Source organism: Beta vulgaris, chromosome 7, assembly GCF_026745355.1.
Source record: "Beta vulgaris subsp. vulgaris cultivar EL10 chromosome 7, EL10.2, whole genome shotgun sequence".
Taxonomy (NCBI): domain Eukaryota; kingdom Viridiplantae; phylum Streptophyta; class Magnoliopsida; order Caryophyllales; family Amaranthaceae; genus Beta; species Beta vulgaris.
Window position 1 is genome coordinate 11464723 of NC_079208.1, and position 16126 is coordinate 11480848.

At 36.9% G+C, this 16126-nt stretch overlaps 2 protein-coding genes across 2 annotated transcripts; one reads left to right on the top strand and one right to left on the bottom strand.

The window, feature by feature from the left end:
- The first annotated feature begins 3108 nt into the window (after window positions 1-3108).
- On the top strand, window positions 3109-9009 carry LOC104898690 (RNA polymerase sigma factor sigF, chloroplastic). Its single transcript, XM_010685793.4, has 9 exons — window positions 3109-3400; window positions 5203-5351; window positions 5550-5677; window positions 5796-5969; window positions 6233-6485; window positions 6579-6809; window positions 7056-7196; window positions 7429-7629; window positions 8497-9009. Exons 1-9 carry the CDS (start codon window positions 3307-3309, stop codon window positions 8788-8790), a joined length of 1665 nt encoding a protein of 554 aa, XP_010684095.2. The 5' UTR covers window positions 3109-3306; the 3' UTR covers window positions 8791-9009.
- Window positions 9010-9266: 257 nt separating this feature from the next.
- LOC104898691 (pentatricopeptide repeat-containing protein At2g32630) lies at window positions 9267-11817 on the bottom strand. Its single transcript, XM_010685794.4, has one exon. The coding sequence runs from the start codon at window positions 11503-11505 to the stop codon at window positions 9676-9678; it is 1830 nt and encodes a 609-aa protein (XP_010684096.1). The 5' UTR covers window positions 11506-11817; the 3' UTR covers window positions 9267-9675.
- Between the last annotated feature and the right edge of the window lie 4309 nt (window positions 11818-16126).

A 16126-nucleotide genomic window follows, 5' to 3' on the forward strand; every position in this document is an offset into this window, starting at 1 on the left:
GAAACTTCTCCCGGCCTCTATTTTGGATGGCAACCTCAACGGAGGATCCCTCAGATATGGGGGTGGATCTTGTGGCTGAACGTTGATACAACCGTCTTTGCCTCTAGATACTTTCGAGCATCCGTTTCCATCTGATGCCCATTTGGATGAGCGTTATCTTAAGTTTTGACTACCAGCTTCTAGTTCATCTTCCTTCGCTGCTCGATAACCTCTAGCTGCCACTAGTAGAATAAATGCTATTTGCTGCGGTCAAAAAGTGGCATATTGCTGCGGTTTTGGTCGCGCAGCAATTAAGAGGGCAGCAATAGGTAATAATAATATTGCTGCGATTTTAAACCGCAGCAATATCGACAAATATTGCTGCAGTTTCTAGGCCAAACCGCAGCAATATAAGTATTTTACATTAGAAAAGTACAACGTATTGCTCAAATCTAATATAAAAATAACTAAATGATTAATTACAAAAAAAATATAATTACAGATTTAACAAAAAAAAATAAAAAACAACTGTTATACAAATCTAAAAAAAGAATCCTAAAAATAAAAAATTGAAAATAAAAAAAAATCTAAAACATAAAATTTACATATCTAAAAAAAAAACCCTAAAAATAACAAACTGAAAATAAAAAAAATTTATAAAACATAAAATTTACAGATCTAAAAAAACGATTCCTAAAAATAAAAAACTGAAAATTAAAAAAAAAAATCCTAAAACATAAAATTTACAGATCTAAAAAAACGAAAAAAAAGGAAAAAAATGAAAAGAACGAAAAAAAGGAAAAATAAAAAAAAGAAATGTGGCCGGAAATTTGTGGACGACTGGATCTGGCCGAAATAACAAACTGCCCGACGAAGGAACGACAACGAACGACCGATGAAAGTTGATGAAGAACGAACCAACGAACGGTCGACCAACAACCGAACCAACGACAACCAACAAACGGCCGACCAACAACCGAACCAACGACAACCAACGAACAGCCGATGGAAGTTGAGGAACGAACGGCCGATGAAGAACGAATCAATGAACGGACGACCAACAACCGAACCAACAAACGGCGGAACAAAGTTGAGGAACGAACGACCAATGAAGAACGAACGGCCGATGAAGAAAGAAGAAGGACGAACGAACGGCCGATGAAGAAAGAAGAGGAGAGGGTAGCCCGGAAATTTACACGAGAGAGAGAGGAAGATTTTCAGGAGAGAGAGGGAGGAATAAGATAGAGGGAAGACAGAGAAGGAGATTTTCAGGAGAGAGATGGAGAAATAAGAGAGAGAGAGGAGTGAAATCTGAGAGGGAGGAATAGGAGTGAGGAGGCGCCCATTTAGGTCGTATTTAGGGTTTCAATTTTTTTTGGTAAGATATATTGCTGCGGTTTCTGACAAGAACCGCAGCAATATATTAAAATATTATTTTTTTAATATATTGCTGCGGTTTTTGTCAGAAACCGCAGCAATATATCTGGTCAAATGTCAACTTTTTTTAAAAACTTTTTTCCGTTGAAACAATATTGCTGCGGTTTCTGTCGAGAACCGCAGCAATATGGTTATTTTATTTTTTATCTTTTATTTTAACGTGATATATTGTTGCGTATGGGTAAAACCGCAGGTTCACCACCGCAGCAAATAACATTTATTCTACTAGTGTGCCTTTCTTTGGCTGGCCTCTTAGAGAGTTCCTAACGAGCATGCCGACTTGGACCTGAACGGTCCTCCTGAGAATGTCCCCTAAGAGGGTTGACATCACCTGGATTTGGGTTTACTTGAAAAAACAACATATTGGTCTTGATTTGTTCTTGAACAACTGCAGTCATCTTATTCTGAAAATCATTCAGGAAGTTTTCTAGATGACCACCAGTTACTAGACGCTCAAGGTTTTCCTAAATGACAGGCTCTCGACTTTATTCAGAAACATTGACAATAGTCGGAGGCCTATCCCTTCCTCGAGGTGGCCTTTCATCATCCACCGTGTCATCTATTCGAACCTCAAAACTTTGGTTTCTTGCTATATTGGATGAGTGACAGTCAGTCATTGTTGCGTCTCCCCACAGAAGGCGCCAAATGTTACATAGTGCTTGACTAGTAAATACAAATAGGTTCTTCGATGGAGACTTGTGCAACGATATCCTGATCAAATAATCCCGAACCTGCAAAGTGGGATCCACCTTGGAGGTTTGGGTGGTGGCTCCCCCTCCGAAGCTTAAGTCAGATATCAGGAGTTAAAAAGGAAAGTTTACAGAGAGAAAGTAAAGAGAGTTTTCACAGAGTAATAGTACACAGTGCTCTGAAAAATGTATCTTTCTCTTGATTTCAATGACTATCTATAGTGTTTGGAGTGATTAATGTAGCTTGAGGTCACCCTAATTTAAGGGCACCTGATTGGGCTAAGCAATGGGAGCATGACACGTGGCAGGCAATGATTGGGAGGCACACATCATTCAATCATATGCAGTTGTTTTTTTGGGGCTCTAGGCCTGAGTGTATGCCAGGCTAAAGAGATGGACTGATACTTTCCTTGAATAGGGAATTGTACTTCAGCTACCCCTTTTTGCCTTTTACTCTTATTTGTAGGTAGAAGACACGTGGACGCTCCATATGAATCCACTTGTCACTTAAAGAGCCGTTGATTTCCAGGCTACAACAAATAGTGGATGACATTTAGGTCTTGTTTGGTTGTATATAGGAAGTCATACTTCCTAGGAAGTTATTTTTTCCATGTATTTGAAATTCCTAGGAAGTGTAAAATTGTGTTTGGTTGATAATGAGAAGTAGAACTTCCTATGGGAAGCTCTACTTACCTAGGGGGACCTAGGTAAGTAACTTCCTCCATTTTGGAGGAAGTATAACTTCCTAGGAAGTGCAACTTCCCATGATTTTGCCAACCAAACAACTTCATACACTTTTACTTCCTAGGAATTTGCACTTTCCATGATTTGTTTTGTCAACCAAACAAGACCTTAGCTTTGTAAAGTTCTATAAAGATGATACTCAAAATTTGAGATCAGATCTTATCTACGTCATTACTCCAACTTAAAAAGATTTTTAAGTAAGAGTTAAACTGAAACATTGGCAAAGTTTTCTCCAAGGAAATAAAGTAAAAGAAACAAAATATCTAACCTCATCCATTTCCACAAATGGGATTTGGAGGCTGAGGCTGAAAGTAGTGACTGTGAGGGAGTAATGAACAAACAGACGAAGGTGAAGGCGAGCCAAGGCCTCCTCTTCTCTTCTCATCATCTTCTCTTAGCTCTCTATCTTTAACAACACTTTACTTCCTTTTCTCTCTCTGCTTAAATATTCATATTAATGGAAGCTGCCATTAATTTGCTCTCTTCATCTTCTTCATTTCCTCCTAAGACACACTTCAGAAACAATGCCTCTTCTTCTCCCTCTCCTTCAGGTACTATTTTCATATTATCTCACCATTTTTATTTCCTTGTTAACTTGCTTTTTTTTTTTTTTTTGCTTCTGCATTTTATATAGAGTGGCACAAATAATGGTACAAATAAATGGGATAGAAGTTTTTTTGCTGCTGTGAAATTTAGGTGATTATTGGAGATTGTTGTTTGATACTTCTATTTTATCATTATTATGATAATTAATTTGCAGTTCTTTGTTTTTGATAAGAATTGTTAAATTTCTGGGCCCTACACAGTACATATGCTCTCCGAGTAAAAGTTTTAGATGATTTTGTTTTGATGAAGGATGTTGAATTCTCATTGTTACAGAATTTTTTATTTATCTAAATAAGAAGATATTCAAATGTCATACCAAGGCCTTGCTTGGTGGAGCTTTTTTGGAGTTTGGAATCAGATTAAGTAATTCGAATCCGTTACTCCTTGTTTGGTTTGGGTGGTGGGTTAACCATTTTCCTTACTTAAGGGTAACCCAAACCCCCAAAATGTTACCCTCCAAATTAGAGGAATAACAAAATCCTTTCCATTCCTTACAAGTGATTCCTTTCCATTGTTGAACCAAACACCCTGTACAAGTAATAATTGTTGTTACCATTCCTCCCCTCTACTTGATTCCATTCCCTTTCCATTCCTCTATTTGAACCAAATGCCTCCTAAGATTCATGCTTTTTCTTTGAATTCTAATAAGAAGAGTTCGAACATGTTACCCCTTCTTAGGACCATCAAATTGTTTTGTTCGCCGTCTTCCCTGATGACATTTCATATCTGCGCCCTATACATGGGCGTTTTTTGATGGAGAGTTTGACCATATACAAGTGCAGTGAGGTTCTATGCTTAAACCAATTTTAAACGATAATACATGGGATGACCCTGTAGCTTATTCGATATTGTTCGTCTTCTTCCAAGTGGGCAACATATGTGGTTTTGCCTTACATTTAGGAATATGGTACTACATTACTAGTCCACTACTATAAGTGATTACTACTAGAGTATGTAGCTTTTTTTTGCATATAAAATTAAAGAATTGTGGATCATTTTACTAAACTGGAGGGTGTAGGAGTGAAGGATTTTCTTGGCACTTTATAGGATTCTTTAGAGTAAGATAGTTCTCTTTGTGGAATGATGGGTATATGATTTCTACGTGATAAAGGAAGTTCGGGTTTAGTGCTTGTTGGTTCAAGCCATATAATGAAAAAGGAATGAGATAGAAAAGAGAAGGGGAATAGTAACAATAATCGGTATCTTTCTTGGGTGTTTGATTCAAGTCATAGAATGGCGAGGAAATGGTAACCACTACCACCAATAAATGGATTTTCTTATTTGAGGGGAAGAGAAGGTAACAAACTAAGGGAGTACATTAGTATCAAGTAAATGGTAACGGATTGAGGAGGGGTAAAGCTAAACAAGAAGAAAATGAATATGTAATTGATATGTTTCTTGGATCCCAAAAATGTTGAACCAAACATGCTCTTATAATGCTGCAATCTCTCACTTTCTAGTACATTGATGGATCCTCATGTTATATCAATTTTATGGCTGGGTATCATCATATTGTATGATATTTAACGATCAGCAGCAACCCATAAGAAGCAGGATTCCTTTTTTATTAGTTAACATTGTAAATTGATGTAGAACTAGCTTTAATTTCAAAGGGAGTTTCTAGGTTCGCTAGTTTACATTACTGCCAAGCTCGAACTGTTGGAGTTGGAGGCTATATGATCTCTTTTCCATGTCCCGATATATTTTTATATTTTCGTATCAATTTATGTGCTGACATAATTTGCAGTATCCATGTTAAATGAACAAGCATCTTTCTTCCCTCCCATGCCCACGACTTCCTTGTTGAGACAGTTTCCTGCCTCTGTTCTTTCACATGAGCAACGTGAGGAGTGCAAGCCATCCACGTCGGCCTTTAGAGAAGATAAAACATGTCAGGTTAGTCTATGCTTATGTGGTGATTGGTGCATCTATTGCTCAAGCTTGTTATTGCATATCTGTTGCTCCAGGAATCCTGCTTAAACTACAATCAATCAATTTATTTTCTGAGAATTTAGCAAATTGGTTTTGCTATCTTATATGACTTAGCTGATAGCTCTGAGGTTTAATGAAATATGTGTTTTCATTCTTCCCCAGTTACTGTCCACCTTGGAGAGAAAGAAGATTGAGCATGATGCATCATTCGAACAGCACACAGGAATTGCTCTTCAAAACGAGAGGGATCTTGAACATCAGCTTTCCCATTGGTCTGGTGTATCACTCTTGTAAGGTCCTACTTGTTAGTTATTTGGTATTGCAAAAATGAACTTCACGTGTTATTATCTTCTTGTTTCCTTCTTTCACTTATATATTCCCTAGCTTACATCCTTTGTTAAAATGCAGGTTGCCGTGCCTTGGACTTGAGGAACCAACCTCAGTTGCTGTGGCCAAGCCTATTATGGATTCGAAATCATGTGACGTGATTTCCCTTGCTGAGGAAGCTCTTTCAGCCTCAAAAGTAGCACTGTCATTGTCTGATGCAGTTGATGCTGATATAGATGAACCCCTTTCCTCTAGGTGAAGTTTCCCACCCTCTTTCATTGGAAATTATAGAATTAAGGCGCAGCAGAAGAAAGAGAGGTAGAGGGCAGAGGAAATTCACTAGCTTTAAAAATATTAGACAATGATTGTGTTCAAAAGCAAGCATCATATGAGGGATATGAGTGCCTTCAACTCCCTGTGTTGTTTTCGCTGCACAGAGAACAAGAATTAGCTTTTACCCTTTCCGTGAGAGTCACTATATATTTTGTCTAGGTGTGGCACTAATGTGTATATTTCAGGTTGAGCGATGCTCCAAGAGTGACGCCAAAAACTGTGAGGTCTTCTCGGCTTTTAGAAAGGAGAAATAAGACACGAAGGTCACCGAAGCCTAGAGTAAATCACGAGCTGGGTAGCTCTGGAAAAAAAGCTGAATCAAGAAGGTTAAGTGAAGGATACGATTTAAATGATCCTCTTCGACTATTTTTATGGGGTCCAGAGACGAAGCAATTGCTAACCATACAAGAAGAAAAAGAATTAATTAAAGAGATACAGGTACTGCATACAGATGGTGCTGTCAAGTGTAAACAGAGTTACTTGTGCATTATACAACTTTAATGACAATACTTTTGTTTGATTCTTTATCAGGACTTGAATAAACTAGTTGCTGTAAAGACAAAGCTAGAGTCTCAATTTGATCGTGAACCAACATTTGTTGAGTGGGCTGATGCTGTTGGGCTGAGTTCCGGGGCATTGCAATCAGAAGTACTATCTGGGAAGAGAAGCCGGGAAAAATTGATCTATGCTAACTTACGTATGGTTGTATATATAGCCAAACAGTACCAGAACCGTGGCCTCAGTCTTAAGGACTTATTACAGGTAAACTGTTATTTTCCCTTGTGGCTTCCTATTATGTGTTGTTTGTAATGGTCATATGCCCCATCCTGCATTGATGTTCTGTTGCCTTCTTTCTCTCTCTCCCCCCCCCCCCTCTTAGGAAATTTAAACAATTTTTGTTTCAATGTATTGATTTCTTAGTCGTGCAATATTGTTAGGAAGCCATGTCTGCATAAGATTTTCCACTAGCCAAAGACTGAGCAAGTTTTCTGTTGTTTTTTGTTAAAGGAAGGAAGTGTGGGGCTAATGAAGAGTGTGGAGAAGTTCAAACCCCAAGCTGGTTGTCGGTTCCCTAGTTATGCATATTGGTGGATAAGGCAAGCAATTAGGAAGGCCATCTTTCAACATTCAAAGACCATACGTGTGCCGGTATGAACTCTGAGTTGCCTTATTTGGGAGCTTTTGATCTCTGCTCACTGTCAATAAATTTTATGATCTTTCTGAACTTTTAATCAATGTCTTTTACATTCCAAACTCGTATATTCTTTATGGTTTTGATCATATTTGTCATTTAACATGAGAACATTTCATTGACTAGACATAGTATGTTGCAAGTTGGTCTTCCTTATTTAATAATATAACAGTGGCAAATCATCTGCAGGAGAATATGTATAGCCTCCATGCCAAGGTCTTGGAAGCTAGAAGATTATTTATCCAAGAAGGGCATCATCAGCCCACTACAGAAGAACTGGCGCTCCGTGTGGGAATTACAGTTGAGAAACTGCGAAACTTGCTAGTTATGATGAGACATCCTCTTTCGATGCAACAACCAGTGTGGGCAGATCAAGATACCACTTTTCAGGTGATGGAATCTTGTCCTTTTTAATCATCAATAATCAATTTAATCAGTAAAAATCAATGACTGCATGAGAATAAGCACTAAAGACTTGGAAAAAGGCACTATTACTCTGTTTTAAACCAGAAAAATCAGTTTATATCAGCATAAAATCAATATCAATTAATAATGTAATATGAAAAGTAATTTCAGTTTAGTAAAATTAGTAATCATCCAGTCAAATGTCAGAAGTAGTTGGCCCACCTTAGTACCATGTCTTGAAATTCTCAGTCACTATGGTTTGAAATAACAAGAGCATTTACGTCGTTTTGATATATAAAAGAAAATGAAATTCTAATACTCAGTCCTGAATATTGGTGACATTACCCCAAACTCTCGTACCTGAAGATATTAAAAGTTTTTGCTTCAAAACCACTGATGATAGTTCGACTGTTACCAGTTTCCCACACCCTCTTCATTACTAACCTTAGTAAATGGAAAACTCAATCTGAAACCTTCAGTATCTGAGGAAATGTGACAACTATTTCCAAAATAATACACTCGACCATTATTTCTGATGAGGGAGTATATGTATGAAAAGCTCTATTCTTTATATGTCTAAACTTTAGATAACTAAACAAGAGATATGAGGGTTGTGGAACTCACTAAGAGTAAAGTTTCGGAAATGCCCATAATAGACTCATGAGACACAAATATAGCTACGAAAATTCAGCCAGATAGCCATACTCTGATTACTCTCTCGATATTGTCTCTCATTTGCTGAGGATTTCCTAGCTTTTACATCTTTCATGTGCTCGTGTTTCAGTGGATTTTCTTTTGCCTTGCTATTTTTTCTGTTTTCCACTCATCTGTTGGACAAATTTTCTTTTGCAGGAGGTCACTGCAGACACTAAAATTGAAAAGCCTGATGTTTTTGCAGAAAAGGAAATGATGAGGAAACATATACGTAGCCTTCTCTGTACTCTCGCTCCGAGAGAGGAACAAATTATCAAGCTGAGGTTTGGCATTGGATCAGGTTCTGGAAAAGGGTGTTCATTATCTGAGATCGGAGTTATGTTCGGTTTATCCAAGGAAAGGGTCCGACAATTAGAAAGTCGAGCACTGGACAAGCTTAAGGAATCACTCAATAGCCATGGCTTAAAAGCCTATACAGATCTACTTTTGTAAAGCGATTGGGCCTTTCGTCACCATGTCGATCCTTTTGCTTCTTAGTCTTCATGTAAATCATGGTTAAAATTTTACTGATTATTTTGCTACCATTGTTGGTAAATGGGTTTTCATGTAAATTAGACGTAATCTTTGTATCTAATTTTTGCTTACAGAGTGTACATAAAGTAATCAACTACCTATGTTTACCAAACTATCTATACCATATTATATTTCATTTGTTGTGCTTATAGAAACTTACCAATTGCGCGGATTGTTTTTACAAGAATAGGTTGGATTTAACCAACTGTGGCCTTTTTTTTTTCTTTTATAAGATATTTGCCTATGAATCTTCAAGAATTTTGTTGATACGTACATTTGATGCGAACTTTGAATTTTGTCCTTTTTTTATTGTTTTTTGTATCTTTGTGCATGAATCAATGGAACTCACAAAATCAATAATCTCTCCAAACAGAATTTGATAATGAGTCAGCCTCGTGTTGTTCAAAACAATCTGTTCCATTTTGTCAAATGACGGTTGCAATAATATTTGTTGTTACAAAAAGAATTTACTTTCCACCCACGAACTATTTTATTTCTAATGGTCAAGGAAGAAAATTAATGCGCCATCCCTACGAACATTTATCTTGTTCATGATTATGGATGCACTCAAGCCCACTTCCCCTCTAACTTTTCCAAACTAATATTTTTCCCTTTTTGCATTTTTTAACAAGTTATGCAAATTACTTTTACATATTTAAAGTTCGCTTCTTATATATGGAATTACAATTATGGTACATAAAAGTCTTCAAATCACCACAAAAGTTACCCTATATCCACCAAAATGTAAGGTTCAACCGTTCAAGTTTTTGTTTGTAGATGGTTCCAAAATCTTTTGACCTAGGCTTAAGCTGAATGAAGGCTACCCACAAGTGAAGAATAAACTGTATTGTCCGGAGTAAGGCCTGCCTCTATCATTTGATCATACAATTTAAAAGCTTCATCTGATCTCCCCACCTTTGCCAAGCCTGAAATTATTGCTGTGTAAGTAACTACATTTGGTGTTAACCCTCTAATTGACATCTCATTGAACCATTCCAGTGCACAATCCATCTTCCCATTAATACATTCACCATGTAATATCGACGTGTACGTATATACATCCGGCGTTAATCCTCTATCCTCCATCTCATTCTTAAGCTCACGAGCCTCCTTCATCCTACCTTCCTTACAGTATCCATCAATCAAAGAATTGTATGTCACAACATTAGGACCTTCCCCCTTCTTCTCCATTTCCTTCAAAAGCCTCTTTGCTTCAGCAAATTTACCTTCTTTACAATGTATATCAATCAAAGTAGTATAATTGACAGTATTTAGTGACAATCCTTTCTCTAACATTGAGTACATGAATGTCTTTGCTTCCTCATTTTGATCCAACTTGTGCAACCCACTTGCAATAATGTTATACATATATGCATCAGGCACAAATCCTTTCTTCTCCATGGTATCCTTCAGCAGTAGTGCTTCATCAATTCTTCCTTTTCTGCAATAACCATGCAGCAGAGTATTAAAAATCACATGGTTCAACTCAAGCCCTCTCCTTTGCATTTCATCCACAAGAATCTCTGCTGCATCCAACTGACCCGCCTTGCATAACCCGTGTATCATAGCTCCGTATGTGTGAGTATTCGGAGAAAGGCCTTTCTCAGTCATTTCATCAAAAAGATGGCACGCCGCCTTCATGTCTTGTTTCCTGCAAGAAAAATTGATCATCACGGTATACAAGTGCGGATCTGCCACCACACCTATCGCACACATATCCTGGTACGCCTTTTCTGCTTCTTTAATCATACCATTACTTGCATACCCGTCAATTACAAGTGTGTATGTGGCTGCATTAGGCTCCACATTTGCCTTCTCCATAAGCCTTAAAACTTCTTCAACTTGCTTAAAGTCCTTTTTCTTAATGTAAAAATCTATCATGGAGTTGTACGGATATGAATTCTGTTTGATCTTTCTCCTACTCATTTCACCTATCAATTCCTTAGCCTTCTCAATCTCCCCTCTCTTACACAGACAATCAACCACAAGCGACATCGAATACACAGTAATTTCGACACCCGAACTAACCATCTTAGTAAAAAATTGAATCAAATACTCAAATCTGCCAGAACTCTTCAGAGAAACCAAGCAAACCATACAACTCCTCTCCTCAACCTGAAACCCTCTCTTAGTCATATAATCAAACACTTTGAAGGCATCATCAAACTTCTTATTATCTGCATTAATTCTCATCAAAAGATCATAAAATTTTGGCACAATCCCAGGCTTACTACCAAATTGTTCTACAATAGACTCAAAATCTGCAACTGGGCATTGTAGATTTTGATCAATAGACAAGGAAATCAATAAATTTTTAGCAATTGCAAACTTTTTGGCTTCTAACAATCTAAAAATGAGGGTAATATGGGCCCGAAGATCGGGTTTTGGAAATGATTCGGATGGATTTTTCCGCAAGAAATCAAAAAATTGCAAGCAAGAATTAACGGGGACAAGTGGGTCTGAAAGAACAATATGTGTAACTGCAGAATTTGCGTCGCGAAAAATAGGTGATTTCTGAATGCCTTTGAAGTTTGAGGAAATTAGAAATTTAGAAATGTTTTTTGCAATCTCTTGATTAGTTTTTAGATGAGGGACATGATTTCCGAAGATATTGGATAATTTTTTGGTCGACATTTATTTTACTGTGATATGTTTTGATGGAGTGCTGACACAATTTTTGATAGTTGAGAATCAACCTGATTGAGCTCAGCCAAACTAAGGAAGATTCTACTCAAAATTTCCAGGACAATCTAATGAATTATGAGAAGATTATCAAAGAAATGTGACTAATGTGAGAAACGGTACTTCCAGTTCTTGTGTGATTGTAGCGATGTGCGTTCCGAGTGTTTTGTTGTCAGTTTTGAGGTGGTTTACGAATGTCACCTATTCGAGTCTGGTTGCCAACTCGTGAACTTAGGCGATACAAAGTTGCATGATACTATGATAGGTTGATAGCACCCAATTTTATCTAAAAAAAAACCTTGTTATAATTATTGTGTATTGTTGCTTTGCTTGAAGTTGTTAAAATGAAACAAGGGCATTTAGGCAGAATTGATATCTTTCGCAAAACGATAAGTTTTCAGTCTCATGGTTCAAGCTCCAGAAGGCGTGAAACCGTTTAGATACAAATGAGTGTCAATAACTTAATATAGAAAATAGGAAAAATTGACATTGGGGGGGGGGGCAGTTATGGGCCATTGTCTTTTATAAGTCTCATCGATATATTATTCGGTTTTTTCACCAAATACCCGAGTTTTCATAAAATCAGCAAGGCATCCCTCAACTTTTCAAAATTCACGAGGTACCCCTAAGTTTCATAATAATACACCCAAATACCCTTAATGACTAACGGTGTTATCCGCCATTAGTCGTTAACCTTAATTTTTTTTAATGTTAATTAACCACTAACCCTAACCCTTAGTCCTAACCCTAACCCTTAGTCCTAACCCTAACCCACCTTCCCACCTTCCCATTTCCCACCACCCCATCAGCCCCCTCCCCCACCCCCCGTAGCTCGCAACCCCCTTCCCCCCCCCTCTCCACCCTGTCGAATTCCCCCCTCTCTTAACCCCCGTCGAATTCTCCCCCTAACCCCCCCCCCCGGTTGTGTGAAGTTATTTTTAGTTCATATATGATTTCTATTAAGTTGGATTTGCATGTTTTATATCGTTGTGTGAAACATGTTGGTTAAGATATTGATATTATGTTTATATGGAAGATTGATGCAAGCATATGAGATTTGAGAACTTTATCTTATTAACTCACATGAGAGATTAATATTTATGTTGGTTTGGATCATGATTGGATCATGTTATTCCCTTTGGATTATATAATTACTTTATAAGGACCGAGGGCCTTATTTGATAAGTTGATTATTATACCTATGAAAGGTTGGTTGACTGTTGACTTGGTTCAACAAATAAAGGAAGGTTGTGGATTAAAAGTTGGAACTAATATTGGGTTGTTAAGTTGATGATCACCTTATCTAATCCTAAGATAATAATGGAAGTTTATGGTTGTTGATGATTATAGTATTTGTCCTACTTGTGAGTCATAGCAAGTAAATAAATTATTAATTATGTAAAGTGAAACGTGAATAGCAATATCTTTAGACTTGTGCACGTTTGAAGTGTTGGACAAGCATGAGTTGGAGTACATGGTGGTAGCCCATGGGTTTTCTTGGGACCGAATTGATAACCGTGTCTTATTTTTATTTTAAAGGTTCCTCGATATTGTAGGTCAGGGGGAATACGGAGTCGCGCCAGTATTTCGTCTTCTAGATTGAAGACTGGTTTTGGTTTATACAACTCATTTCATTGACTATTCTATCTAAATTAATTAATTTGTTAGTTGTGGAGTTTAGTTCGGTAAAAGTAGTCTGCTATATTATTGTATTATTATTCTTTCTTGCTTGTTATTTATTAGTATCATGCTAGGTTTATTTATTTATTTATGATGTAGTACTCCGAGTTCATGATTACGTGCTTTACGTGTGTATGTTGATCATGGCTATGCCTTATTGATCTTGTGATGACCCATTTGGTGAGCAAGCTGTAGGGATCAATAGTGCATTATTTATCATAGGTTTGAATATGATGTATCATGGGTTCGGGATTAGAGAGCTTGTGTTGACTATATATGTTATTTGACTTTATACTTTTATTCTTTGACTTTGACTATTGTTGTTGACTTGAGCTTTTGTTGGTTTGACTTTAGAGTTTGACTAAGTTTTATTTCTAAAGTTTTTATTATGTTTTCTGCTGTGAAATTCTGAATAAGCCGATATGTTATCACACGAGCGATACTACTTTGATAATTCTCTAAGTTTTATATTGAAAAGGTAGTTTGGAAAATAGAGAATTGTCGGGGTGTTAGAGCGGGTAACTCGTGAATTTATGAAAATTCGGGGATACTTGGTGAAAAAATCCTATATAATTTAATATAGGACCTAAGTATGTAAGCACTGACGAATCCATGATTTTCAAATCGAGAGTACTGTGTGACTAAATAAATAAGACCGGGTGTAATTTGTTGTTTAAGTATGATTAGCAGTTATTTTTTGTTTTGTTAGTTAACTATTAGAGTATTCTAAATAGTTTAGGATGTCTTTTACTTACATTTTGTAACACGCATTAGAATATAAATCTTATCATCAATAAACTCCTCTCTCTCTCTCTCTCTCTTTCTCTCTCTTTCTCTCTCTCTTCATACTGCCTTCTTCGCGAAACTTCATTAATGGAGTTGAACCACATATTTTAACATTGTCTATATCCACTACACAAATTAACTAATTACAATCTACTAAATACTACATATAAGATCAAATCAGTAACCAACAATCAATTCATCATACAAATTAGCCAATTCAAACAAATTCATTTTTTCATTCATAATTGTTATTAATTTATTATGTGTGTATATTATAAATTTGAAACTAAACATTAAATAAAGCCATAATTAGTAATAATTTGTTATTAGGTTGATAACTAATTACAGTACAATCTACATCACGTAAATTTGCCATTTTGACCTCTTGGGAGTTGTGACTCCAAACTAATGTTTGACGATTAAGAGCATGTACAGTGGGGTTGGTCTTACTTGATCTTGAAAAAGTAAGACTTATTTTTACATGGTTTTATCAATGGGGCAACTAGCTCTTGCAATGGGGTGGTCTTGTCTGTCAGACCAACTGGGTCTTGGATGGCGTGCATAGCAGTGAATGGCGTGATACCATGTGTCCAAGATTGTTTTATTGTGGCTCTTTTTTTTTGTACAAGATTGCTTTTTGTTTTGAAGTAAATAAAAGAAATTAGCTTATATTTTAAAAAAAAAATTACAGTAACAACTATGATTATTTTATTTATAAATTGAGCCTAAATTTGATATATTTTACCATAATATTTCCCAACTTACGTTTCTTTCTAATCATTTCTCCAACCTAAAATTATTAAAATGTATATATAATAATTAATCATCACTAAATAAAATCTGAATGCAAATTATCTACTCTATATAAGAATAGAATATTTTGGATAGGAAAAAGAGTATATAATGGGGTATAGCAAAAATAAGAGAGAGATATAGAAAAGCCAAGTAAGACTAGCCTACCCATTGTAAGGAAAAAAGATAAGTTAGTAGGGAGTTAGTGTGATGTAAGGTGTAAGATGAGGAAAAGGAGAGAGAATGAAAAAAATGCGATGATCAACAAAAACTCACCCACCCATCGTACATATTTTAATGTCTTTTACTTACTCTTAGTGGCTTATTTAAAAAAAATGAGAGAGGAAAGTTGGGAAACGAGGAAAATAAGAAAAAGTTGAAAAGGTAAAAAGTTTGACAATGTCAATTCATTAGTACTTTTCCTTCTTTTCCTTTGCAACTAACCACTTTCACTGTGGATACTGCTCCAGTGTTGTCCTTTTCAAAACGGTAAAATTTGATTATTTTGTTTAATATTTTCACAATTTTTTTATATTCGGGGTATTACAGTACCCCCAACGGTCCATCTGGATCCGCCACTGATTAGCAGCCTTAGAGTAGTGTATCAAACTACAAGACAAGATCGATCCATAGCTCAAATATTGATTCTACAGCCGCAATAAAACAACTTTTCAAATTTAAGGTTAAGCTCCTCCGCCCTTTTGGTCAGCTCTCCCGTGGCACAAAAGTGGAACGAGCGGGTGAAATTAGGTGAGAGAAAGTACATAACTAGGTTCCATCATGGCATGGTCAACCAAGAATTCCACGATGAGCCTTTTCCTTCTTCAGTGGCCAAGTTGAAGCGTTCTAACGATTCTTCGACCTACCATCACAGGGTTTAGAAACCCCGGGCTTTGCTTTCTAAGACCGATGTAAGAAACGATTGGATTGATCTCTCTTCCTTGAGGTGGATCCCCAGGGGATGCCCCCTTCGGCTTGAATAATCCACCGACGACAGATGTTGCTACTTCCGAGGATACGCCTTTCAACTTGAGTAATCCACTTACACAGGATGTTGTTGCTTTTGGGGAAAGAAATCCTCCCATGGAGGACCTGGTGTGCCAGGCTAGTATCAAGTTCGAATGGGCGAAGGAATTAACCGCATTGAGGATGAGTCCAGCGGTCAACAAAGGGCTTCTATCTACAGGTGCTTTCATTATGGATCGGTCGACTTGTCACGATCGATTGCTCACAAAGAATTAGGCTTGGGGAGGTGATATAAATCGCTATCGATACAATACGTGGCGTGGGTGAGGGTAGAGGAGTAGGATAGAGA